General features: G+C 41.5%; 1 protein-coding gene across 7 annotated transcripts in view; it reads left to right on the forward strand.

The window, feature by feature from the left end:
• Positions 1-9,367: 9,367 nt before the first annotated feature.
• The window catches only part of CACNA1D (calcium voltage-gated channel subunit alpha1 D), a 166,388-nt gene continuing 148,809 nt past the window's right edge, over positions 9,368-26,946 (forward strand). For 4 of the 7 annotated variants that reach the window (XM_052678858.1, XM_052678857.1, XM_052678859.1 and 1 more), the window contains exons 1-3: positions 9,369-10,203; positions 12,121-12,439; positions 14,647-14,752. In XM_052678858.1, coding sequence (XP_052534818.1) covers positions 10,158-10,203; positions 12,121-12,439; positions 14,647-14,752 — 471 coding nt within the window. In that variant the 5' untranslated portion in view covers positions 9,369-10,157. Of the gene's footprint in view, positions 10,204-12,120; positions 12,440-14,646; positions 14,753-26,946 lie in introns of all 7 variants that reach the window. The other 3 variants (XM_052678860.1, XM_052678864.1, XM_052678862.1) reach the window with 2 other exon arrangements.

Raw genomic sequence — 26,946 nt, forward strand, 5'->3', positions numbered from 1 at the left:
GAGCTGATATCCATGCTTTCACAAACCACTGACCCCCCTTTCTCCCCCTCCCCTCCCCCTTGCCCAGCTCCTGTTCGGTTTGTTATTTAGCACTGGATATGGCTGGATTGAATGAAATATAGGTCTTACGAAGTCAATGATATTGAAGTGTCTGACTACTTAGGAGAAGCATTGATGTTTAGCTTCAGTGGTTCTGAGTAAGCCTTTGTCCCCGGGCTGGTGCTGCATTGCTGGCTCATTTGAGCAGCAGAGAAGGTGGTACTTGGTGATGCAACAGGCACGGTCTGAGCAGGCATAGGTTTGGCTTGCCAAAAGGCAAAGCTGTTTAAGCACTGTGCTTAGGCATAGTGGAAAAAAAAACAAGCTTTGGAAGACAAAGTGTCGTGTACGTAGTGCTAAATTTCTAGGAAGACAAGAAAAGTCCTAGAGTGAATTTGCTTTCCCATTACTTGCAAGGCATACCTGTACATAAATGGCAGCCAATGTTACTAATTAAATCAAATGTGTTTTTTGTGCACATGCTGCATCTCCAGTCCTTCATACTGGAATATACTCTGTGTTTCTGAAGAAGTTACAGCATTGAAATATTGTTTTAAAGGCAGAATTTGAATTGAAAATGGGGGGAAAAAAAAGAATATTTCACATGGATTTGAAGTGAATATTTGACAAAAATCCACCCTGCTGGAGATGCACTCCTGTCTATTTTTACATAGCTTGATTCCCAAAGTTTTCTAAGTGGTTTAACAGCTTATTATGCTAAAATACAGTTTCATAGCTAATCTTTATAAAAATCCCTATTAAAATTACTCTCTCCATAGATCTGAAGCAGTAGCACTCATGCATCTCAGCACCATACCTCTCTTCCATCACTGAGGAACATTTTACACCTCGTTATTATAAGCTACTTCCTAACTATGGTGAGTGTTCATGTGTGGGCATATGTATGCTCTGTGTACCTCATTACTTGCCTGTAACTCATTTCCAGATGAAATCTGTGACTGAACAGCATGAAAGTCAGCACTAGCCTTCTCCTTTTCTTGTATCAGATATGAAGATTCACAGAAGATCTGCAGTCTTTTATTTTGGTCAAAACCAAATATTTGGAAATATTTGAGCACTTCTTTCTCCTTTCCACTGAAAGAAAACATTCAGCTATGGCTTGTTCCCAGTAAGAACTGCTCAGTGGGGAAATGGTGATGGTGGAAAGAGGTACTTGACAGATGTCTTCTAATTCTAGCAACCCAGAACTACAGCTAGGGACTAGTCTTTACCTAACATATATTAATTTACCTTGCAGGCTCTTTTAATAGATGCTTGACTGTGAGATGCTGTGAAACTGTGACATTAGCCTGGGATCTCCTTGGCAAAGGTCACAATCAATTGTATTTCCATTGAGAACATCATGTACTGAGTGCTACAGCAGTTGTCAGGTTACTCTGAAACATCAAAACTTTAAAAATAGCGATGGTTGAGACAAAGCCTTTACTGGGAGGTTTTAATAATACTGTATGGAATCTTTAAACTTTGTTTAAACACCTTGAGTTTGTTACCAAAATTGAGCTGGAATTTCGGAGGGCCTGTGTAACGTAGCAGATGCAGCTGTAGATGGCCGCTTGGTGTGACTTCAGAATCTGACTTGGTATGTGTGGGCACTCTGACGTGATTCATGTCACTAGGTGCCCCTACATTGCCCCTCAGGGGGCACGCTAAATATTTCTCTCTCATCAAGTGTTAGTTTACCCATCACAAAGCAAATCCAAATGTGCCATGGTGAAGCAGAGCCCTTAAACCTAAATCTGCTTAATCTAAATTGAACTTCTAAGTGAAATTCACTGTTTAGTTTGTTTACTATTTTCTAAATTTGGTACAAGACAAGAGGAAGCAATCTGTATCTGTAGAGAACTACAGTATGCCCATAAATAAGCTCGATCACTGGCCTTCCTGCAGAACACAACAAAAAACCTGTATACTTAACTGACCAGAGGATAAAAATAAATTCTGAGGTTGTACTCCATATCATTGTCTGCTGTTTCTGTTTGTTTTATTTTAGTTTTTAAACTGTGCATTTTTATGGAACAGCAAACACAGATTATGCTTTAGTAATTCTTATGTCTTCGGCATCTGTCCCTTTGCTTTTATTCACATTTTCATAGCCATAAAATCTAGTTTCTTGTTTGATGATGCAAACCTTTCAGATGCTGAAATGGATAAAAATCCTGCCGAGTTTAGTGAGAGTCATTTTCAGAAATAATCCTTTTATTTGACAGGAATGAATGACCCCAGGCAAAAAAAAAAAGCAGCATGAATATTAAATGACTGAAGATATTAGTGTCCAATGTTTTCATTGCTAGCTTTCTGCATAAAGAAGCACTTGGAGAATTACTCTACAATAGCAAACTGGAGAAGCCCCAAGACATAATCCACTTGAGCCTCAGTTTTATTTTGCATGCATAATAAAGCTTTATTTTGTTTGAAATTGCAGAGTATGTTGACAGGTCTGTCAGCTATCTCCAGCAGATACCCATATTGGGAGATACCCTCTCCAAAGGGAGCTGGCACCCTACAATGTGATGCTGCTTCCGTGGTCATTAAAAGGAGATGTACATATGTTCAAAGCTAAAACTGAACTGCGTCAGCATGCCAGCCGTGTGGTCAGGTGATTATTTTATTTCAGTATTATAGAATATGGAGATCTGGCTGCACTGGCTGATTTTTTTTTTTTCCACTTGGTTTCAAGGGCATCACAAGGAAGCAAAAGGGTGACAGAACTGGCTAGATATTTTATATTTTAGAAATACTAACGTGATACAAAACTGAAATGTTTCCATTCACTTAAATGCAGCACAGCGCATTATCACTTAACGTGTTTGGGCAATGCTGTCTCTAATGAAAGCAGAACCATCCAGAAAATCCTCAAGGAAATGAACCTTACTCTGTAAACATCTTTTTGATAATTTCACCTGCTAACTGAAAGACATAGAGTCCATTGTGTCCTGAAGCAATTTTATTTGCAGGTACTCTGATTGAAGGCTTCAGTGCAGTCTTGTCTGCTACTGACATGATCCCTCCATGCTTTTCTATAGGGATTTGCCTCCCTAGTCTATTAAGCTTGTCTTTGTGTTGTCAAGAGTTATGCACTGGAGTCTTATGATAAACAAGGATATTTACTCTACTTCTCCAGTTATGCTTTTGTCCTTTTGAACTCTCTGAACACCAGTGAAAACACAGTTGTCAGAGGTCTGACCTAACATGGCTCCCTACTTTGCTGACTGTAATCATAAAGTCAAAAGAGAAAGATTTTTAGTGGGATAGCAATCTTGATATCATACAGCATTGAGAGAGACAAGAAATGCAACTGGTATTGGTACCAGTAAAAACAGAGACTGAACATACAGGTGAGATGTTTCTGTCAAAGCTGTCATGGGATACTTACATGGGAGTCTCTGCTCTACCTAGCGAGGCACTTAAATTGCTGTACTGTTGAGAATATATCATACTTCCTAACATGTTTAACAACTGTAATTTTCTACTTCCATGAGTAACGCAGCTCATCGGACTGACTTCTAAGTATCAAATTATTATTAAAAAAACAAAAACAAACAAACAAAAACCCCCAAACCCCAACACCTTAGAATCTTCCTCCAGACCTGAAAATCTAGACTTGCTTTTTACTTCGCTTGCTTTATTTTTCTTTTTCTAATGCAATTACTGAGACTCCTTCATTTTACAGAGCTGTGATTTTTCTTATTAACCATGGTTCCTGTTTCAGTGTGGGATGCCAACACCAACAAAGAGAGAGGGCTATGTTTCCACCCATAGGTACTGATTAGCACAGACAGAAAATCTTTTTGCAGGCGTTAGCTCCTGTTTACTTATAATCCTTAACTTGTGCTTACTTTTAGCCTTACTTACTGCAAAACATGTACAGGTAAATCTGGTGTGCTTTTGTAGCAGTAAAACTTTGTCTTCTGACAAAATAAGTTTGGAGTACGTTTTGTGTTTTATCCATTGATTAATTAATGGCATTAAAAAAACATGTATTTACCTCAGTTTCGTGCTGTAAGTGCAGGCTGTCTCACGCTACATGGTGCATTTTCCTGTAAAAGGAAGAACTGATCATGTGAAACTGTGTCATGATGCAGCCCCAGAATGAAGTAGGACATCTCTTGACCTTGGTGTGCTCAACTGTGCAGCTTTGCCTTCTTCAAGAGCTGCTTTTTTACAGAGAATGTCTTTGAAAGTCATTTAAAAAATCTATTTGGGAAAAATTCTGCAGAGAATTTTGCTACATTCTTTATTCCTGCATTTGTTGGGAATGAAACATTTTTTGAACCCCAGGCAATGTGTTGTGTTTAGCATGTAGAGCAGAGACTGGAAACTCTGAGAATTTGATTTCACTCTGTACTCTGCTATGTGTTAAGAAATATGAATTTTTACTTTGTCCCTGATCACTGTAATTGTCCCCTTCTTAATATTTAATTCAGAGCTAATAAGTTTTCCTTGTACTGGTACAAATACTTTCAGATGCCATCATAGGTAAAGTTGGTTTAAAAGTAGAAGATAACTCTACATTTGAAAGGATGCATTTGTGCTGTCACAGGGAGAAAGCAAAAGGACTTTGTATGAAGTGCCAGGGCTCATGCCTGAAGGCACAGCTTCACCTGGTTGGGCTTGGGGTGGGAGCACCTTGGAGCAGTGCCTTGGGTGGCTCCTCTGGGCACTGGGGTGAGGCTGCAGAGGATGGGGTGCCCAAGGAGGCTGACACAACCAACCGAAATGCTGCTCTTCCCCTGCTGCTGGCTGTTATCTCCTGCAGTTGCCGTGGGAGAGCCCCTGCTCAGATGTGTTTTCTTCTGTCTAAACCCTGTGCGTATTTTAGCAGCCTTCCAGCCTCCAGAGTGGAGTTTTGAAGCTCCATCTCAAGCTGCCATCAGAACACCCTGCAGAAGCTGCCGCGTGGCTTGTATTTATCGAAGTTATTTGTTTGCATGAGGCACATGTGCTGATACTGTGACTCATCCATCCATTTCACTGTGACATTTTCAAGCACAATTATGTGTAGTGGAATTTTTTTGGTTCCTGTCAATGTTTCCCATCTGTGAAATCATCATTTTACTGAGCACTAAAAATAGAGATGAAACTCTTCTGAGAAAATTCTGAATCTACTTAAATGACAGTTTGAGATGTGTTCATGCAGTCAACAGTTTAAATATTTTCTATCATAAATATGGATACTCTAAATTTAAGGTGATGTAGTCCCGCTGTCACCACTTGAGTTCACCTTGCTAGCACAGTGATATACTTGGAAACAGTTTCTGACTAGGAATTTAGTCTGCTGCCCACCACAGCCAATTTGCTTAGGCCTGAGATGACCAGGTCTGGTGTAGGAATGTGAGGAAGGTGGGCAACACACAGAGTGGGAAGCATCAATAATGGGGAATCACCAGAAAAAAGAGTGACATGACAGTAGAAAAGAAGAGGAAAGAGAAGTTGAGAAAGAAGGCTAGCAAGAAATGAAGCTTTCAGACAAGGGCTAAGAGAAGAGCTGGTACTTCAGAGAGGCTCTATTCCAGGTTAGATACTCAAAGCAGATAAAGAAAAGATGTGATAAACTGTAGTTATCCTTTACCTATGAAGAACATAGGTAAAGGAGAGAACTGCTGGAAGAACGTAAACTCTGCTGAGTAATTGCACCCTAGTTGAAGCCAAGGAATCTAATTAGTCAGGAAAACACATTTCACTCCATTCTTAGTAATTTGTTTTGGAAAAAAAACCCTGAATTTTAAATTGAACAGATTCTCAGTGTGTTCAGGACATATTAGACCTTATTCCTGTGTAGAGTGAAAAGGAAAAATAAGTTTCAGAAATGTATACAATAGAGCATTTAATTCCAAATCATTGGACCCCATAAGTATATAAAGTTCTGCTGAGAGGTTGGGAATAAATCAGGACTTTTGTGGCATTGGTGAGCATCAATGGAGACCTTCCTTAGCCTGCAGGCAAAAAGACATGTTTGGAGCTGCTGCTCAGGCAAACAAATGAAAAGAGTCTGTGCAACCCCTGCCTTTCCTCCTTCTCTTCTCTTCTTCCTTCCTCCCTCTATACAAGTTTTCATAATTATACATGCATATATATATATATTTTCCACAAAATGTTCAGCTAGATCTCCTGCTAGACTGCTTAGTGTAATTCACTTCATTTACATTTAGCTTTCAAAAACTTGTATTTTTTGTGAGTTTATGTGCAAATGATAAGGCTTCACTGTGGTAGGTTTCTTGTCTTTTGGTTATTATTTTTTTTTTTTTTGTGACATTCTAAATAAGACAAAAAGTAGTCAGGGTTATATTTTGTATTGGGATACTCTGCTCACCCAAACCAATACAAAAAAAAGAATATGCAAAAACAAAAGACTTTTGTAGAGGGCAATGCAAAATTTGGTGTTACTTCCTCTTGGAAGACATTTTACACTTTAAATCTTGAGTATGGATATGGTCAAGAAAAAGGACATTTAAGCCACTTGCTCATCATCTCTATTATGTAGTGGATTCCTAGATTTTAAAATCTGTAAACGTGCATTTTATCTATTTTTGAGATCCCACTCAGTAGGATTTAGAAGCATGTGCTTTCTGTAGTTTTCCACATAAACTGCACTTGTAATAAAGTGCTATTTTAAGTTCTTTAGAGCTTGTTACTTGTACTGACATCAGAAAGATGCTATTCACTGAGCTGACAGACAATATATGGATATACTTAAGTTTAATTATGATCTTTTTTTAGAAAAGAATTTGAAAAACATCTTCAAACCCAAACTGTAACTCTGCGATGCTTCAGGTGAGCAGAATGAAAAGAGCCCTGTTAGGCAGAAAGCAGAAGAGGCAGCAGTTGAAAGGATGGAGCCCTGGGCAGCCTGTTCTGGTGGGGGCAACCGGCCACAGCAGGGCTCGGAGCTGGGAGGGATTTAGGGGCTCTGCCAACCCAAGGCGTTCTGCGATTCAGCGACAACATGTGCTAAGGTAGATGGAAACACGTAATATGGGTGCGAATGAATTCTACAACTGTTTGTTCTCAGTGTGGCTATCTTTCATTTAAATATTCTTCCCATGTGTAAAGACAGTAACAGGTCAGTATGTGTCAGTACACTAATAGCTTCAGCAGAATTATTAAGATGAGTGATGGATTAATGCTTGTGAGTTGCCTGCTTGTTACAGGACTAGGCTGATTCTGCTGCTTCACACTGTTTGCAGTTCTGTGTTTGTTATATAACTTCTTCCTACTATGGCAATTGTATTCTGATTGGATTTGTCTCTTCCTGCAGTGAGCTGCTGCTCCACCAGCTCATCGGCTGAGGTTCTGGTTAAATAGGACTAGTCACATGTGCTCCTAAATTCTGAATGGGCTTCTGCTTCTAAAATGTCCATAACATGCTGCTTCTTGGCTCGTCTGCTTCTCTTACAGAGGCTTTGAAAGCAATAAATGTTATCAGAGGACAAATAATAATAATTGAGTGGCAAATCTGCAAAAAATACATGATAATAACGAATGTATTTTCTTTCTGCCCTGCCATTCTTCAGCTTGTACAGGAAATACACTGATAAGGGCACAGCACTGAGCAGATGGCAGTTGAAGACGGTTTAAAACATTAACATAATTCCAACCATTTCATTCAGGAATGAGTAAATATTATCCACGTGACATCAAAGTGAAGCAGTGTTTGTGAAATAATCAAATATTAGTTCCAGAGGAGAAGGGCAAACAGCTGTGTAGAGAATTGATGGTTTCAGTAATTAGCACTTTTGTGATTAAACAGTATCAGTGTTCATACACACTTTCTCAAAACTCACTAAAAGGACGTTCATTTTCATAATTATTATTTTGAAAATGTAGTAGATAATTTGATTATCTAGTAGTTACCTACTGTGTCTGTTGACTGTCTAGAGTTAGACAGCTTTTGAAATAGGCAAAACTACATGTTTGCAGTTCCAGACCAAGTGTGTAAAAGCATCTCTCTTTCATGGTTTTATTAGGAGTCTTTGGAGAGTATCTGTAGTTTCTGCTACATGGTGCTGTTCTCCTCTGTAAGGACGGGCATTGGAAACCAGGCATTGGGAAGGCCAGAACCCTGGGGTCTGATGGACTTCTGCAGACTTCAGCCTTTTTCTTTGGGATGCTTTGTTTGTTTTAGATTCAGGTCTTATTACTCATGGGTTTGCCAATAGTGTCTTTGTGTTGAACTTCATAAGTCTCTTTCAAAACAGCAATCGAGGAACAGGTGAAGGCAACTCAATTGTGTGACTGGAAGGGGTGGAGCCTGCTGCGCCTCTCTTAGACCTCATTTAAGGGCTGACTGCCTCTGGGAAGGATCTCCGTTGGAGATTCCTCCTTTGTGGAGCCTAGATCTTCAGAGATGGTTGAGCTCTTTTCCTTGTAAAGCCTTTCTGCTGCGCTAGGCCCTTCATGTTACACCTCCTGTATCACCATTCTATTGCCTTTCTGATTCTTGCAGTTTTCATTGCTGCAAACTTCTGACCTGTGTGTGGCTGATTAAACCAGCCCCCAGAAGCAGGTGGCTCATGGCTGCAGCAGGCTGACTCCACTCAACAGATTGGAGAAAAGCAACTCCCAAAACAAGGCCAAGAAGTGGCATGAAGATAGAAACTTTCTCTCTCCAGAGGACACTAAAAGTGATGGTTTTCAGCTAACAGGGCTTCGTATGAGACTGAAGTATATCAGAAGTGTTGAGTTCTTATTTTTTTTTTTCCTAAGTCTTCTCTGTCATTTTTTATTTATTGTTAATTGTGGGTGAAGGATAGCTTGCAGATGAGATAGAGACATGGGTAAGAAAGCGATGAAAGAGAGGGTTCATAGCGGTTCTGCTGAATATTTTTTTAACAAAATAGTACCTTTATCACAGGGTCACACACACTATTTTGACAATGGTTTGTTCAGAACAAATATCCTGAAAATACTCTCAAAAAATAAATTGGGAAGTGGTAATTTCAGAGAAAGCCAACTGGAACTCCGAAGTGTTAATTCTGTTTTGAATTTGTATAATTCTTGCTTGGTTTCATTACGTACTTCTCCCACTGGCTGCAATACTGCCACTGGGAAAAGTATCACTATAGGTGGAGGTGCTGCCCTTGCTGTTCCCACGCACCCCAGGGCTGCTCCAATCATATGCATCAGTGCATGGGATTGCTGCTTTGAGACCAATGAAGGAAAAATAAAACCAAAATGAAAGGTTTTGGCTTCTGCTGTGGAGTGCTGACAATGAAAAATTTTGGAAAGATAATGGAGTTTTTTTTTTTCTCCTTCGTGAGACACTAAAAATGTTGGGTTGGCTTAGGATGGGAATGGAGCCATTGCAACAGGTCGAGGCGCTGAAGGTTTGAGGAACTGAGGGTTCGCAGTGCGCACGTGGGCACGAGAACCGGGCGGGGAGGTGTCCAGAGCGATGGATGCGTTCACCGCAAGGCGTGGAAGGGGCGGCCCCGAACCCACTCGCGTCTCGGTGCTGACACGGGCGCGGAAAGCCGGGCTGGCGCCAGTAGCAGGCGGCTGCGGGGCGGCGGTGTGCGGAGGCGCGCCCGGAGGCGGGCTGCAGACCGGCGGCGGAGGGGTTAAAGCGGCGGCGGTTCTATTTGCGGCCGTCGGAGCTCCGGGCGATTAGCGAGCGGCTCCGCGCCCCCGCCCGGCCCGGCCCCAGGAGCGCGGCAGCAGCAGCAGCAGCAGCAGGTGGCGGCGGCAGTGGCAGTGGCAGTGAGGAGGGAGTTAAGCCCGCGGCGGCGGCGGCGAGCGGCAGGAGGGGGCTGAGGAGGAGCGGCACCGGGAGGAGGGGGCTCGCGGAGCGGGCGGCGGCAGGAGGGGGGACCGACGAGCTGGCAGCGGCTCTAGCGGTTGCTAGGGATGGAGAGATCCCGTGTCACCCGGATGTGAGTGTCATGTTGGCCCAAACTCGGAGGGATTTGGCAGCGGCGAAGCAGCGGCAGCAGCGGCGGGAGGAGGAGGAGCGGGAGCAGCCCCTCGCGCGTCGCTAGTCGCTACCATGGGGGTCGGGTAGCGGAGCGCAGGGCAGCGCGCACCTGGCTCGGGGCGGCGGGGGACGTCTCGGCCCTGGGCTTTTTTCTTTTTCCTCTCGCGCGCCGAAGAAAGTGGGAATCATGCAGCACCACCAGCAGCAGCAGCAGCCCGAGCAGCACTCAGAAGGTAGGAGCGGAGCGGGCAGCAAGGGCAGCGGCGTGCCCGGCGCTGAAGGAGGGGGCGCGGGGGAGGATTTGCGAGGGATTTGGGAGACGGGGATTAAGTGAAGGAGGGAGGAAAAGCGTTGGGGCCGGGGTGGGTTTGGTGCGGGGAGGGGGCGAGCTGCCGGGCTCTGGGAAGGGCGCGGGGCGAGGTTCGGCGGCAAGCGGGATGCTGCGCGAGGCTGGAGCTGAGGGCGGGAGGACGGACGCGGCTCCGCTCGCGCCGCTCCGAACCGGGTGCGGGGGCACAGCGCCGGCGGCAGCGGCTGGGGGCGGGCGGCTGAGGGGGCGCCACGGGGCTGCGCCGGTCCCGTGCCGGCTCCGCACGTCCTTCCCTGCCGCGTTCGAACGACTCTCCCCCCGCTCCCTCATATGAGCCGCGAGTCCGTTGCTGCGTGCCCGCCGGGGGCAGAGGTTCCCCGGGGAGCACGGCGCTCGGGCTTTGTTTCGCTCGCTAGCACCGATGAGGAGAATGACAGCTAGATGCGTCGATCAGCGGCTGTTTTGCGCCGAACCACGTTGCACGGCATCCCAGGGGGCAGGCGGAAGGCGGGGGAGATGCTGTCAAATTGCTTGAGAAATTAAAAAAAAAAAAAAAAAAAAAAAAGAAAAAGGAGGAGAGGGGGGGAACCGGCAGAAAGCCTTTGCAAAACGTCGACATCGGTTCTGCCACCACCGAGCGACCTTCCCCCCCCGAGGCCCGGCGGTAGGGGCTGCCCGGCTCCCGCCACCCGCGGCCCCGCGCTGACCCCGCCGCCCCGGGAGCCATCTTAGAGCCCCCGCGGCCGCCCCTCACGCAGGCACGGAGCGGCGGGGCCGTGCTCGCACACGTCGACGCACGTTCAGGGCTCTCGCGTCGTTGCTGTTATCTCCTCTCCCACAGTCTAGGAAGGGAGGGCTGTGCTCCTCTCTTCGACGAACGGCGGTCGCTGGGGAGTTATCTTCCCCTCCTGCCTGGGCAGATCCGTTCCGCTTGCCAGCCCTGATTCCCTGCGCGTGGATTCTGCCATCATTCCTCCATGTTCTGCCCACCCAGGCGTCTTCAAGTTTTGAATTTCACTTAGGAGCTGCTCCTTCCTACAGGTGCACGTAGAAGTCGGCTCTGCTGCTCCAGTCAGGAGCAGAGATCTGTGCGAGGAGGTGGCATTGAGCCATCTAAATAAAAAGAGCTCAAAAACCTTGTTTAAAAGGTATGATTTATGTAGTGGAACCTCGTGAAGAAGTAGAAAGAAGCATTCCTTTGCATTGGTTTCACATGTGAAACTCTACCTTATCAACATATTTACCACCACACACCATGGGAATTTAACTTGTGGGAGGCATCCCTGTGTTCTGCTGTGAGAACGCAGAACTAGATGAGATTCAACTTGCTTACAGGATTTCTTTTAATCTTTTTGTTTGGGAAGGTAGATTGGTTGTTTTCCATTGAAAAGCATGTGTAAATGACTGTTTTTGTGCTGAACGCTAAGGTTCTGCAGCAGAGTTGGTCATTAGGAGGAGGAATGCTTCACTGGATAAACATGGTGACAGTAAAGCTGCCATCAAGTCTGTAGCAAGTGGGAGACTCAAAATGCAAAGTGTTGCTGAAGCATTTGTCTTGACACTTAGGTTTGACTTGAAGTTATAATGCTGACTCCTGAGCCTTTTTGGCTACTGTTCAATCACATATATGCATACGTATATCTTCAATTACGTGTACGTATATTTATTTGCCTACAGTCATATATATATATACTGCAGAGCATGAGTGTATGCACATATATAGGCATCACACCATCAAGAGGTCTTAAAATAATCTTTTCATCGAAAACACAGTGACACATTATAGCATAAAAAGTTATAAACAAGTTTTGTTTTTTTTTCTTCCCCTTTTCTCTCACAGAGGCGAACTATGCAAGCAGCACCAGAATTCCTCTCCCTGGTGACGGACCAACTACTCAGTCCAACAGTTCAGCACCATCCAAGCAAACTGTTCTGTCTTGGCAAGCTGCAATTGATGCTGCTAGACAAGCAAAGGCTGCCCAAAATATGAATTCCACCACAGCTCAGCCTGTAGGATCTCTGTCCCAAAGAAAACGCCAGCAATATGCCAAGAGCAAAAAACAGGGTAATACATCTAATAGTCGGCCACCCCGTGCCCTTTTCTGTTTATCCCTCAACAACCCCATACGAAGAGCCTGCATTAGTCTAGTAGAATGGAAGTATCCTTTGATGCAGTTTCAGTTCATCTGTTTCTTGAGTTTTTTAGGTGTATCAAGACTGTCTTGCTATGTCTCTGATAGCAGCATAGCTAATACTGTACTTCTCCTACCTATGTGTGTAACTCTCATTAACATTAATGGTAGCTAGTTTTGCATAAATGGCTCTTGATCGATGTCATAATAACAGGATGTTGTTTCACTAAAGTAAGTAAATCAAATCAGAGAAGAGCTCATAGCTATTGCTTTCTTAGGGGAAAAAGGGAACGCATTCAGAATTTAACCTTATAAATTTATAAGCTTGCATTATATTCCATCAAATCTCCACATTCTGTTCATTACCGTTCTAAAGAAGGCCGAATGCTTAAGAGTGCATCTAGCAGTGCTTACTTGGAGATGATCTAAGATGTCAAACCTTTATCTTCCATCTTGTGCTCAGATGTACTACTATTAAGGCAAATGGGCCGAATGTAGAAATCGTTTAAAAATTATGTTTTCCAACTGCTAAAAGTGATGTTTTCTTAGCTAAGCTAAGGATTCACTGTTGGTACATACAGGTGCCTGAACTATATTCATCTTTTGAACTTCTACAACAATTCTACCATCAAATATTTGGAAGCATGTATGACTGTAGGTAGGAGACCAGACCAGACACACCAGCTTCTCCTTGGGGTGGTGTGTGTGCTGGGAAGGATTGCTTCATCTTTGTCTCAGTGGTTGTGATTTGAAAGTCTGTGGATTTATTTGGAAGAAGTAATATCATACAGATATGATATGTTGTTTAATTCTCAAGAAAGAAGTTTGAAATAGAAGATAAAGGTTTGTTGAGGTACAAGGAGAAAAATGTTTGCCTGTTAGCCATGGCAACATTCCTGTAGCAGGAAATAGCTGTTCAGGAGAGTACATTACGAAAGTAAAGCTCATTTTCTTACTTTAAACAGAACACCCATGCTGGCAGTATGAAATGTTCCTCGTTTATAGGGCTTCTTTTTTCAATTCTTTGAATGTAATTAAAGATAGTGAAACAGATTCTACTTTCATTTTAAACTGGTAGAAGTCCAACTAATTTCAGTAGATTGGCCTCTCCTTGGCTAAGGTCAGTTAAATTAAATTGCTATGCATCTGAAGTGGAATAATGCAAGGCTGAGTTGGTCCCAGTAGCACTGTATCATGAGACAAGCTTGTAAGTCTTGCACTGACGTGGTTTGTTCATTTCAGTCCGGAGAATGCTGTGTATTAAGATGGGTGCTCTGTTCTTTTGTGTACAATGTAATGGTTGTTGATATTCACAGGCTTTTATGGACATAAAAAACAACTCTGGTGGTGACAAACTTTGCGTTGCCAACAAACAAAATTTAAAAGTACTTGATGGGCATGTGGGCTTAATAGGTGTTTTCTTCAGAAAAAGGGTATTGTGAACTGACAAAAATATTCTTTGGAGGAAACAAAGATTGTATTTGGTACTCTTCCCTCAGTCTTTTATGGGAATTTTATGGATGTATACCAAGAAGGTGTGCGTTGGGATAACAGGAAAAAATGGCAAAAATCATAGCTAAGGTTCAAAGTATTCCCTATCTGACATTCTACAAGTAATCTTATCTGGGTAATTCTGTCTTTTTTAGTTACGAGGAAATAATGCAGTATTTTTCAGGGAAAGGCAAATTGATGATAAGCTGAAGGATGAACTTCTAAGTATGAATTTGAGGAAACATCTTTTTTCTTTTTTTTTTTCTTTTTTAACCAGAGGAAATGTGTCTCCAGGATTCTACTACTGTTATCCAGATGCAGTGTTAAAACTGTAGCTGTACTTCATGTCACTTGTGCAAAAGCCTGAGAGGCTTTGAGCCTGTATGGCTGCCAAGCCAAGAATGGCATGCTGTTAGCCATTCTACTTACCCAGACTTTGTTCTGCTCTGCCCAAAGCAAAACTGTTAAGGAGTTCCACTGTCAGAAAAATGAAGAGTTCTCTGGCAGCGAGAGTAATAGCTTTCTTGCTTTTGCAAAGAGAAAGGGACATTGAGACATTGTTGTGATGGAAGATAATGTGATACAGTGATATAACCAATGGTGATTTGATGTTTGCCCCACTTAACAGTTTAAAGATTGCCTTAAAAGAAGAACTGTTTGTGAGTATTGAAACAGAAAGGAGAACTAGGCTTAAAAGTTTGTAGATGCTCGGAATCCATTAATTCCTTAACAGGATTTTCCAGACCATTTGACATATTTATACTACTGTCTATTTTTGCCAACTGTGTGGCCTTAGCTGTTTACATCCCATTCCCAGAAGATGATTCTAATTCAACTAATCATAATTTGGTGAGTACTCTTGAGTTTTTGTTTTATGTCTTGAAGTTTTATCTTGGTGGTCAAGATTGGCTGGTAGTGTTTAAGACTATTAAGTATAATAATTTTAGTAAAAAAAAAATTGGTATGCAGTGGTAGTTTCAAATAAAATATCAGTCAGAATATGCAATTGCTTTATTTTCAGTTTTAATATGTACTCTCTTATGTCATATTTTAAAATTCTGTTGTCAGTGGTGAAATTCTTTGGAAGAGAACGTACCATAAAGATGTGCTCTGTGTGTGTCTATGTATTTGTGTGGTGTAAGAACTTGTATTTGAGTTCCTGTTGTTGAGATGTCTGTTTCAATCCCTGTGAAGTTTTACTGCCTTACCTAATATGCTTGTCTAATCTATTCTCAATTTTTAAGGCTGCTGTTTGGCTGTCTGTATTTTTAGCTGTTATTTTAGCTTTTATTAAAAGAGAATGGTGGAAAATTTTACAGCAAAGTGGTAAGAACATCAACGTGAATTATAACAGCAGTAAGTGCTTCTAGAAGTTGTTTTGAAAAGGGATGATAACACAATGGGTACTTCATTTGTGGAGCTGTATTTCTTCAGCTGAAAATAGGGTAGCAGTGTTGTACTTGAAAATGTAACGAAAAATAATTCAGTTGCTAGTCTCCAAGTCTTACAGATTCTATTACACACAAGGGTGATTTGAAATACATTATCATGGTTTCATTTATTCTAAGCAGCATTTTGAAATAGCAGAGCTCTGTGGTCCTATGAGTTCTGCAAGTCTGTGATTTGTTTTCTGGCATAGTGGTGGTGGGGAAGGGTGCCAGATCAATGAGCAGGTAAACTTGGGTTGCTTTGGAAGGGAAATGTTAGGTTGATATGAGGCTTTCTATTTATGAAGATAAATGTGTGCATTTGGAGCACGTGAGCATGTTTATTTTCCTAAAAGTAATTCTCCTCATATGACCCATTTTATATACATCTCGTTTATCAAGATTAAGCAAATACAAGCAATAAAAATGCTGGTGAAAGGCAGAATAATTCAGGTCAGTGTAAAGAACGCATCGTGCAGCTGTTTATCTAGCCAGCCAATAGTCTCTATTTCTTCATTTTATCCTCTGAGAAATTCAGGGCACAAGTCTCCATAGCTGTCAGTCCACCAAGAGGTCTGCTAATAACTGCTTTCATTAAAGCGTTACGTGAAAAGGGCAAAACAGATGCTTGTGTCAGAAGCTAATAATTTTGAAATAAATGTTTTTTAGTATTTGTTTTGTTAGGTTGGTGTTTGACCCAATTCTACAATGTGTTCAGAAAGAAATGGACATTTTTGTATTTGATGTTTCTATTAAAGTGGGTGGGTGGACAGGTTGGTCTGAACAAAAACACGATATGCTTTTTTAGTAAGAGATCCCTGTCCCTTTGAAGTAGAAAGGGTCTGGATCACTCCGAATTATGGATCTTGAACGCAGTCAGCTGTACATATAATTTGATAACTTTGCTATTTAAATTTGCAACTTGTGTATACCGATGTTAATTATGAGTAATTTCACTAGGTTTGCTCAAGTACTGGCATGTGCTGGGGCAGACAGCCCAGATAATGGAATGTAAGGGTGCATCTTGTCTGCTTGCTAATAACATACATTGCTCTGGAATGAGAAGTATTGGCTTTCCTTATAGCAAGGGTTCTAAATCATAAAATACATGGACTATTGCTTTGGGTCCATGTAACCTTCTCTGGGATTTTGTTGCCATTTTTTTTCCTAGTTTAGCCCAACTTTCTTTGTTAAACCCATAGTGAGGATTCAAGTATAATGTGAAGCAATACTGTATTTGAGCTGGTTGGAAATTGTTAGGCTTAATTGGGAATCTCTTTCAGCACTTATTTCCTGATTCTTGTGGTGTGCATATAAACACGTTTGAGGCAGAGGTATCAGTTGTTATAATAGTGTTGAATAATGTTCAGATCTTTCTTGTTACTGGTTTAAAAACCACATCGAATCACAGAATGGCCTGGGTTGAAAAGGACCACAATGATCATCTAGTTTCAATCCCCTGCTATGTGCAGAATCTCCAACCACCAGACCAGGCTGCTCAGAGCTTACATATTGTATTAGATTTGTGAGTATGAAAGGATTTTAGCCGCTGTTATATGAAGGTGTTTCTCTTTTATAAGCTCTGTGTAGCCAGTTTGATCTCTCTTTAATTCAAACTCAAACACTGGGGGGAAATAAGATACTCTCCTTATCTACTGCCAACTCAGGCTTGTGGTGCCGTCAACCCCACAGTCTTGTCTTCATCCTTTCCCTATTCTGGATGCAGGAATCCACTGACATTGTACAGGTTTCAGTATTTGCATCATTTCTGTCTTGTGGGGAGAGACTGGAGTGAAACGTGGTCTGCTTCCACTGCTTTTTCTTTCTCATTATGTAAACCCCAAAAGCTCAGCTTTAGAAATTTTAGTTTGTGTATGCATTTAGGGCTTGGTTTTCATGGAGTGGGTATATCAGTGTTGTTTCACTGAGTTGGGTTGGTTAACTGTTTTCTGTGAGCCTGCTGAAGAGGCTTATGTGTTTCTTGATTTGCAATAAAACCCCAGAACCTCAGACATGTTCATACTTCATTTTTATATTTAGAGGTGAACAAAGGTAAAATACATATAGTCTGTGTTCAGGTGTGGAAAGTGGGAGCAGGGTACAAGAGGGCAGAAAACAATGGAGCATGGATAAGTGGGAAATAGAAATGGAACTTGTGCTGTTCTGCCTTTTTGCTGTTCTCTGGGAGTACAAGGTTGCGCTACATCTTTTTTCTTGCATTGTAAACTCATAGTCAGCCTCATTCCCACTTAGGAATGGTATGTTAGTCCTGGATGGTACAAAACAACACACTTCAAACAAATCAGGAGTACAGAGTTAAATTCTGAATGGACTGAGCTTGGCCGCTAACCAGTGTTACAGTCCTGTGTTCTGGGGAAAGTTTATCAAGAAAATGCCTTGACATGTTTTTGGTGTGTGCTAGGAGTGGTGGGAGGAAGGGAGGTTCTCCTCCTTGAGTGGAGCACTTCTGCTATGCTCGTCTATTCTGCACAGAGCACAGTCTGATGAACTTTAAAAAGCTGCTCAGCTAGATTCCAAATTCTATTTGAATGTTTAGTCCTTAATCAGTTCACAGGTGGGCAGAGTTCTTCTGAAGGCAGATATTTTTTTTCTCATGCATCAAGAGAACAGGGTCAGTGTAATCCCTGCTGAAATTCTCATAATCTCACCACTTCATTCATGTTTTAATTTATTTTTTCATCTGCTTTCAGAAGTTTCAGGTGATCTGAACTTCTTTTGGCAGTGTCTCTTGTTTGGGTTTGATAAGAAGCTGTTTTTGGATGGATGATGAGTTTCCTGTATATATACATTTCTTCTATTTCTGCCTTTTCTGCTTTTTATCCACATCCGTGTTGTGTTATTTTCCCTCATGTCTTTTGTCTTCATTAAATTCCCACTCACTTCTATCTTTTACTTTGCCCTCTGGCTTCCCGCTCTGTTTACTCTTCTGTTGGTCCCCTCCTGCACCATGCTTTGCTCTCATTGTTTCACTTCAATTTTTCTTTCTTGTATCATCCTGTTCTGTTCTCTCTTCCTTCCTTGTGCTTTGCCTCCTACTTACTTTACCACTGGTTTGACTAGCACTGGGCTTTTTTACAGCATGCAGGCAGACTGGCATAATGTGGGTCTGCGTTTCTGTTGTGATCAAAACATTTTTAGTTTTTCTTCTTTTAATAACTAAACACGAACAATAAGAAGGCATCCATGCTGAATCAATGAAGACGTGACCCCTGAAATTTGAGTTGAGCCTGCTTTAGGCGTATTGCATCTCTTGTGACCAGACTCCACAGGTTTTCACGGGTGAGGTTGTTCTGCATAAGAGATTGAAAGCCCCCATTTTGGAGGATTTGCATTAATTACAGCAAATTGGCAAGTGCAAAATCACAAGCACAAAACTCTTGAGTCTGCTGATAATCACAGACTCTATGCCTGCAATAACAGGATTCTTCAGCTTTGCTTCTGACTGTGATGGTCAGTGGGGAACTCCCTCAAAGGGTGAGGTCTCCCAGCTGTGCCTACAGAACTCATTAGCTAGGTACTTCATTTATTTCAAGTTTTCCCAGGAGCTGGAACTGGGAGAACCATAGTGAGGGATACTGCTACAGAAAGGTACTGTCTGGGTTTTCTCTAAGGCAAAGATGTTCTCTTTAAGTAGATTTAGGTGCTGGCTCTGAACTGTTAGTTGTGCCTTCAATCTAGGTCACAGCAGCAGAGTACTCACCCACTTGAACTCCTGACTTAAGATGTTGGGCTTCCTGTCCTTATCTCATTAGAAATCCCATGACTCATTCACTCCTATGGCCACATGACTAATTAATCCACCCATTGAAAAGGTTGTTGGATTTTTACCTTGCACTTGGCTATGCTAACATAGCTTATCTGAAAATGTATTTTGTAGAACGCTGTGGGTTTTGACAACATTTAGTATCTTGGAATCAGTTGAATCGCTGAATGTTCTGCGGTGTATTTTAAATGGGGTTGTACTTACACATGCTGTGTTTGCCATGTTTACTCTTCCAGCTGAGGGCGCTTTGGAGCCCGAGTCTCTTCTTTTTCTGTGCACTGATTACTCTGACATCTATGTGTTTGTTTGTTTGTTGTCGTACAACTGCAGCAGCCTGACTTATTTTGCTAAAAATGAGCAGTGTGGCTATTTGATGGTTACTAAGTGAGGCAGTGTGCTTTAGCAAATAACCTTTGGACAGCTGCAAGACTTCCTTAATTGATGACCCTTCTGCAAGTAGATTCTTTGAAAATGGTATGTTTTATTTAAAAATGGTTTGTTTTGCTCAACCCTATCTTCATTTTTTTTTATTTTTTTTTTTTTTATTATGCACTTGCAAGCTGTTATGGAATGGTTTGACTTTTATTAGTGCTGATCATAGTTTTTTCATTCCTTTTATGTTGTAATGCACACCTCTTCAAAATAAAATCAGAGTTCTGGATTGCTAGCGCATCACATCCACTTTGTCCTGCAGCCACCTCTTAGACCTACTCTGCTCTGTGTCTCTCTACTATGCTAGTAGAGCTGGTTCTTGATTTATTTTGCTTTTATTTTTTTGATGAGAATTGTTGCATGTCAAGTCCATCTCTAGTGGTGAGTGAAAGAGAAATTTTGCTTCTTCCTCTGGGTTAGGAAAAGGGAAGAAAGATGTGAGCAAGACTGAATTGGAGATTTCCAACTGCTAGAAGAGCTGCTTGGGTTTGTGGTGGTTTGGGAATAACACAGGCTTGTCCTTATTACTCTTTTATTCTTGTGTTTCCCAGTATAACTGAAGACCTGGCTACTTCAACAGGTCTTTCAAGCTTTAGCTGATGACGCTGGAAAAATAATTTCCCATCTTTAAATGTAGGAGATAGCTGTTCAGTTGTCCAGACCAGGAGGCCCCACAAAAAGACGTACTTAATCATTGCTGATGGAAAGAAAATGTTTTTTCCACTTTTAAAGTTGCGTGCTTGTTCCTATGGGAATTCCTACTAAGGGCCTGTCTCTCCTTGAAAAGAGTTGCTGGTAGTGCATTGCTGGCAAAATGCCTAGGGAGATGCAGAGTATACCAGAAAGGACTGGAAGAGTTTGTGTTTTTTTTTTTTCTAATATAGCCTAAAGTCAGTCTTCCAAAGTGAATAGTGCCAGCTTTTTAGAAGGTGGATTTGTTAGTTTAATTGTGCTGGGAAATGCTGTGGGGCTTTAATCCTTCTCTTTTTGCCTTTTTTTTTTTTTTTTTTTGACAGCTTAATAAAGGTATATCTGTTAAATTTTGTAGTCTAGGCTGCTCTCAGTAACACTGTGCCCTTCCAAATATACCATACTGTTAGTTACTGTAACAGCTGAATGGGCAGTGGGACAGCAGTTGAGCCTTACATTAAAACTGTGGTCAGTCAAGTTTCAAGAGTTTCAGATGAGTGGCAGAAGTTGGTACTTTTTAAGCAAACTGTTGACATAGTGAGTGTGTAAGTTGTTTCATAAATGCTCCAAAAGAAATATGAACAAACCAGTTTGCTTTGAATTGCTTCATGTCGGAATAATCAGTTAACTGAATTACAGAGATAGTAGGAGAATGTTAATTAAGTGCATTTGCTTTTCAACATTAGTCTTTTTTTTTTGGTTATTGTGTGATTCTTTGCAATAAAATACTAATTTAACTAATTGCAACTAAAATTCCTTCCCTCCTTTCTTTTAGCAAATGTTAAAATCATGACCTTCACAGATTTGGTAGCACTGATTTCGGGGCTTAATATTCATGTTTTTTCACACTTATTTTCCTGGGCAAAAGTACTTTTGGAGTTGCATTCTCCTCGAAGAATGCTTTGATTCTTACCAGAAATCTTGGTCCTTGCTTTTGGCATTTGAAGCCAAACTTTATTTAAAGACTTGAGATATACATTCAAAACTTCACTATGAAAAAAACATTTTCAATGAAATCAATGATTGAAATGATGAAGAGATTAAACAGACTGATTTCTTTGGAAGATTTGTTTCCATAGCTATGAAATACCTTTCATTCTCGTAATGTGAAAAGGTATTATGAAAAGGCATTATGCCATAACCTTTTCACTGTTGCTTCAGGACTGAAAGTTCAGCCAGTGTTCAACTTGATTGCAATGCACTGTTTTCATCGTGGTCACTGTTCATGTGAATGGAGAACTGCTTACAGTTCTGCAGTCTTGGAGGGTTATAGATTTTTGACAACGTCATCAAGGGTCTGAATCCTGATATTTTAGTGTGGTAAATAACACGTCATATTGTTGGTTGGTATTCCAGAAGGGATGATGCTAGACAAAGAACTTGCAGAATACCAGCATTAAATCTTTCCACTCTTTTTATTGCATATTTTCTGAGACAAATTTGTGTCTTAACAGAGGAAAGAAGTTCAGCCCAAAGGCTCGCCTGACCAGTTTTAGTTGCGCCCTCTTCATACGTGATGCAAAACAGGTTGTGCTTTACAGCCTAACTACGTGATACCGAAACATCATTTTGTGCTTCAGTAAGAATCTTGCAGATCAAGTGCTACAAAGGAGCAGACAGAGCCAGTTATGCTTATATGACGTGGGGACCAGTAAGAACGTTAAAATAAGCGTTCATTAATAAGGTCCACTAGTTCAGTACTTATACTTTCTCTGGATTGGCCTGCAGTGGCTGGAGCTGCTCTCCAGCAGTGCTGCAGCCTCCAGCGAGATTGCATCTTATGCTGCTCAGCTAATCAGGGAAATGCAATCCTTCCCAGGAAGTGAGTAGCAAATATCCCAGAGCTGTATTATGTTTATCAGAGTTTTGCTATTGTGTTTTTCACTCTGATGGACTTATTAGGATGCCACCACTTATTCTTTTTCTTTGAGTCCTTTGAAACACATATGGATTAAATGTGGCATAAGTTGTTCACTGTGGTTTGATATTGAAATAATTCTATACTTACCATCCCAAGATATAATAGCTGTGAATTCAGATAGCTTTTCTTTCCATTTATTTCTTGCTATATTAAAGGGAGGAGCCGAAAGAAAACAGTCTATGGAATTATTTATGTCCTGTGTAGCTCTTCTTTTAAATAAGGTCTCAATCTCAATGCCACTGACTTAAGGAAAAAATAGAAAAAAAAATAAAAAAATCAGTAAGGAGTACCTTGTGTCTGAAAGTATAAAATGATGTTACTGCAGTTTGTGTTCTGAGAAACTGCTAGAGAAGGGATGGGTACTTTGAGATGCAAAGTCTCTGTGATGGACGTGCTCAGTGCAGTGCAGCAAAGCTCTGTCTCCTGCAAAACACTTCCTCTGCACATGAGAAATGAGTTAAATGATACTTGAAAATGTTCAGATTTTGTTTTGATTATAATGAGACAGTGTCAAATTGAATTGAAGTGCCCTAGAGCAGAGGCCATGCTATAGTAGTGGTTTGTGATTTGCTTTTTATGGCACTGCCGTGGATTTTTTTGCATTACTCCATCTTAAGACGACAAATGCCTGCCGTCTTCCTAATAAAATAAGGACGCGTTTCCCTCAACTCTGAAACTCAGTGGACGATTTGCAAGTGTAACAGTCCCGTAGTTGATTCAGATTGAGCATAGGTAGGCTGTGCACCCGGTGCCTGTCTGTCAGCACTTGTGTTTTAGGGCCCTTCTACTCTGTGACGGAGTCTATCAGCTGCTCCTCACAGCTGTGTTTTCCCTAAGCATCGTATAGCTGTGAGGGTGAAAGGTAGTTGGATCTGAGTTGTGGTATAGCTAAGGCTGACCTCAAAGGATCTTCCTGTTAAGGAAAAAAGCCAAGAAGAGGGAAAAAAAAGCTCTTAAAGTCCCATGTTAGATGTATGAACTGTAACAGAGCTCTTTGAAGCTTCAGAGAGAATGTGATCTCAATCAAATGCAGCAGAAACATGGGTATCAAAGTTTTCTCAACCTCCCCCCCCCTTTTTTTTTTCCTGGTAGCAGGAGAGGAATCAGTGTTCCCTCATTTCCCAAAGGCAGGAGGACATGTGTCACACCACAGCTAATCAGCCACTGCCAGGCAGTAGGATGAGACTTCATTAATTTTCGTGCTAACAGAGCTGCTTATCTCTAACAGGAATACTGAATTATTCTGGCTAAGGAAATAAAATGATTTGGAATCTGAATGGAGAGAAAAGAGAAGGGGCTAAGAAATTCAGTTTATTTTATTTTATTTTTTTTTTAAGTTTGCTCCCAACTTTTTGTGTGTCCTTTGACAGGCTATTTGTATTTTTAGTGTTTTAATTTCCTGCTTAGAAGTTTCTTTCTACTCTGAAAGGGCATCTTAAAGAAGGGTAAGTCTGAGGCTGTGAAATGTTCAGATAATGCGATGAGATCTTGGGAGTTCTCTTAAAAGCATTCCTTATTTTCTTCTTAATTGGAAAGGACTTGGCTGGCTTGCTGGTGAACACCAGAAACTCAACGTCAGTTTTGTTGTCAGCTGTATTTCAGGCTGAACTTAGAATGTTTTGGCAGCAAATTTTGGTGATAAGAAAGTGATTGGTGGTGGCAATATGGGAACAGAAGGAACCACCGCTGTTCCCATAGTGATACAGCAGAAGCAGTGACATTTAGGTAAACAGCAGCAGGAAAGGAAATTTGGGGGAGTTAATATTAGATGTCTCTGAAGATAGAGCAAGCTTCCATGTGTTGTATCATGTGTATCTAAAAATGTTAATGTTAATCTTTGGGTTGTATTAGTAGCACAAGCACCCCAAGCTTTGGTGGGTAGTTCAATGTCTTCCTTGATCAGATGAATGTGAATGAAGCCAAGGCAGGCAGCATCCCATTCAGCAAAAGAAAGCAGGATGTACTGAATGATTACAGATTCAAGTAATTTAAAGTTTATTCAAGTAATATAAAGTAAGTGAGGAGAAAGAAAAGAGCACTGATTATTGGAATTAATGACTACACAGAGACTTAGAGTAGGGATATATCTTGTCCCTTTTGCCCATGCTTGTGAACAAGGGTGTTTCAGAAGGTACTGGAAGAAAAGCAATTGAAAAGGTTAATTAACTTACTGCACAAAGATGGTATATTTCAGTGTGGTATGACGTATCTTGTTTTAATAAATAAGTGGAATGAGGTTAATCTGTTCTTTGAACAAATTTATGGTTTGTATTACATTGCCTTGAATGTGTTTGTTGAGTTCCAATGAAAATCAAAAAGAAAGCAAAGATTTACAGCTTATTTTGAGGCACTGACTCTCGTGGGTGTTGACTGAATTGAGGATACCCACTGAATGCTTACGTAACATGGATTATAAGCACACTAGTTTTGTTTTCCTTGCCTTTAAGCAACTGCAGAAGAAACAAATTACAATTGAGTTAGTAGATAACCTCCTGGCAAATTGATTGCTGCAACTTAGTTAAAATTATGGACTTCTGGACTGAGGGTGCTGGAAGCACATAAAGATATGGTTTAAAGTTTGTGGATATGAAGGGATTCTATACAATAGCTACTTTTTAATGGTGATAGAAGTGATAATCCTTTCAGTTGTCAAGACTGCATCAATTTTCTTCATACAACACTTCAATATAAATGTATTTCTAAAGAATATAGTGAAACATAGGAAAATGCATTATTTTTTAGCTACATTGCTTTATGATTGTGTACTTTCAAAACATGTATTTTGCCTTTGAAGAAGGTAGATGTAAATCAAGGTGCTGTCTTGCCCCAATTTATAGGAGGGAGAGGAGGTTCATTGGCATTTGTATACCTGATCTGAGATTCAGAAACAACAGTTCAAATGTTGGGCTGATCAGTCTATTACAAATCCTAGTCACTAAGGGAGATGGGGCAGGGAACTCCAATTACGAGTTAGGGTGATGGAGAAGGGAAAGTGGGCAACAGGGAAGGTAGGAAAGGAGCAAGAATTATGTCAAGCAGGGATAATCAGCACCAAGATCCTGCAGCATCTTGTTGCACGCCGTTCTGATAGTCTGAGGCCAACGCAGGAGCAAACGCAGCAGAGTCGCTGGCCTTAGGCAGCAAGAAGGGCAGTGACAGGGCAGGCCCAGGAGACTCCATCAGCAGGCAGGTATCACGTCATAAGGCACCTCATGTCAGACACCACCTTCTTGGCTTTAGGTCCCTTTTTTATCCTTCTTCTGCCAGCGTGGCATTACTGGGCACTTAGGTAAGAGTCATGTGCAGCACCCTTGAGCATGCAGGTTTGGCCATCTCACTCGAGATGAGCCCACACAAAAGTCTGCTTCCCAGCCATTAAGCTGCTACTTATCTGTGTCTCGTTGCCCCAGCTTCCAAATCTTCAGACAAAAGATTTCTCCAACTTGCCTGTACTTGCCCATCTGTGTTCCTGAGAATGTTTTGAGACAATGGTGCAAAAGGAATCATCTCTTACACATGCTTTCTAAGCCTCCTTTCAAGAATGTTACGGGGAGGCAGAGTCAAGCATCATGCTGAAGTCAAGGTACACAACATCTGCTTGCTCATCCCTCAGCTACCCGACTGGTGATGATATTATAGAATGCTACCAGGTCAGTCAAGCATGATTCCCCTTAGTGAATCCATACTGACTGTTCCTGATAACCTTCTCTTCCAATTGTTTAGTGATGACATTCAGAAAATGTTGTTCCATCACTTTTCCGAGTATGGAGGTGAGGCTGACCGGCCTGTAGTTTCCCACATCATCCTGCTTGCCATTTTTCAAGTCTAGTGTGACGCTGGCTGTCCTCCAGCATTTGGGGACCTCTGCTGTTCTCCAAGACCATTCAAGGATGACAGAGAGAAGTTTGTTAATAACTTCTGCCAACTCTCTCAACACCCATGGATGCATCCTATTGGGGGCCATGGGTTGGTGTGTGTTGTTTTTGGCTAAATGCTCTCTGATAAGGTCTCCCTTTGACCAAGAGAAGGTCTTCTATTCCCTGGACTCTCTTACCTCTAGGATCTGGGATTCCCGAGGGGTAGTCTTAGAAGTAAAGATTGAAGCAAAGAGGGTGTCTAGTATCTTCTCAGTGTCCTCTTACAAGGACACCCTCATTCTTCAGTGGACCCACATCATCCCTAGTCCTCCTTTTACTACTGATGTACTTTAAAAAGCCTTTTTTGTTGTCCCTGACCTTCTTTGCCAAATTTAACTCTAGGTGGACCTTACCTTCCTTGTTGGATCCTTGCAGGTCCTGACAATATTCCTCTATTCTTCCGAAGAGGACAGACTCTATTTCTAGTCATGTACCTCCTTCTTCCCTTTGAATTTATCCATGAGTTTCTTGCTCATCCATCTCATCCATACTTACTAATGGTCCCTCCACCGTAGTTTTACACAGTTTTGAGTTGGGAAACTCAATGAATTTTCTAGTGGCAATTTAGGGTTCTGTATAGAGAATGAAAAACCTCTGAAAACAGTTTTCCTCAGTTATCTTTCACAGATTTGCTAGGTATGGGCCACAGACTACTACAGGTTTGTGGCTATAAGCTGAGAAATTTGTAGGTACCGCTGGTAATGAATAAGCAATTACTGTTTCAGTGCAAAATACCAAAGGCTGTGGTCTGCAGCAGGCTGAAGAATTCAGTGACCTTTGAAAGCGTATAGACAAGTATGTGTGAGAGCAAAATTATGGAAAAGTCAGGGGAAAAATCTGAGTTGATTAGTTTTTGATAAATGTCGTGGCTT

The sequence above is a fragment of the Tympanuchus pallidicinctus genome, unplaced genomic scaffold (assembly GCF_026119805.1).
Source record: "Tympanuchus pallidicinctus isolate F22 unplaced genomic scaffold, pur_lepc_1.0 scaffold17, whole genome shotgun sequence".
NCBI classification, from domain to species: Eukaryota; Metazoa; Chordata; class Aves; order Galliformes; family Phasianidae; genus Tympanuchus; species Tympanuchus pallidicinctus.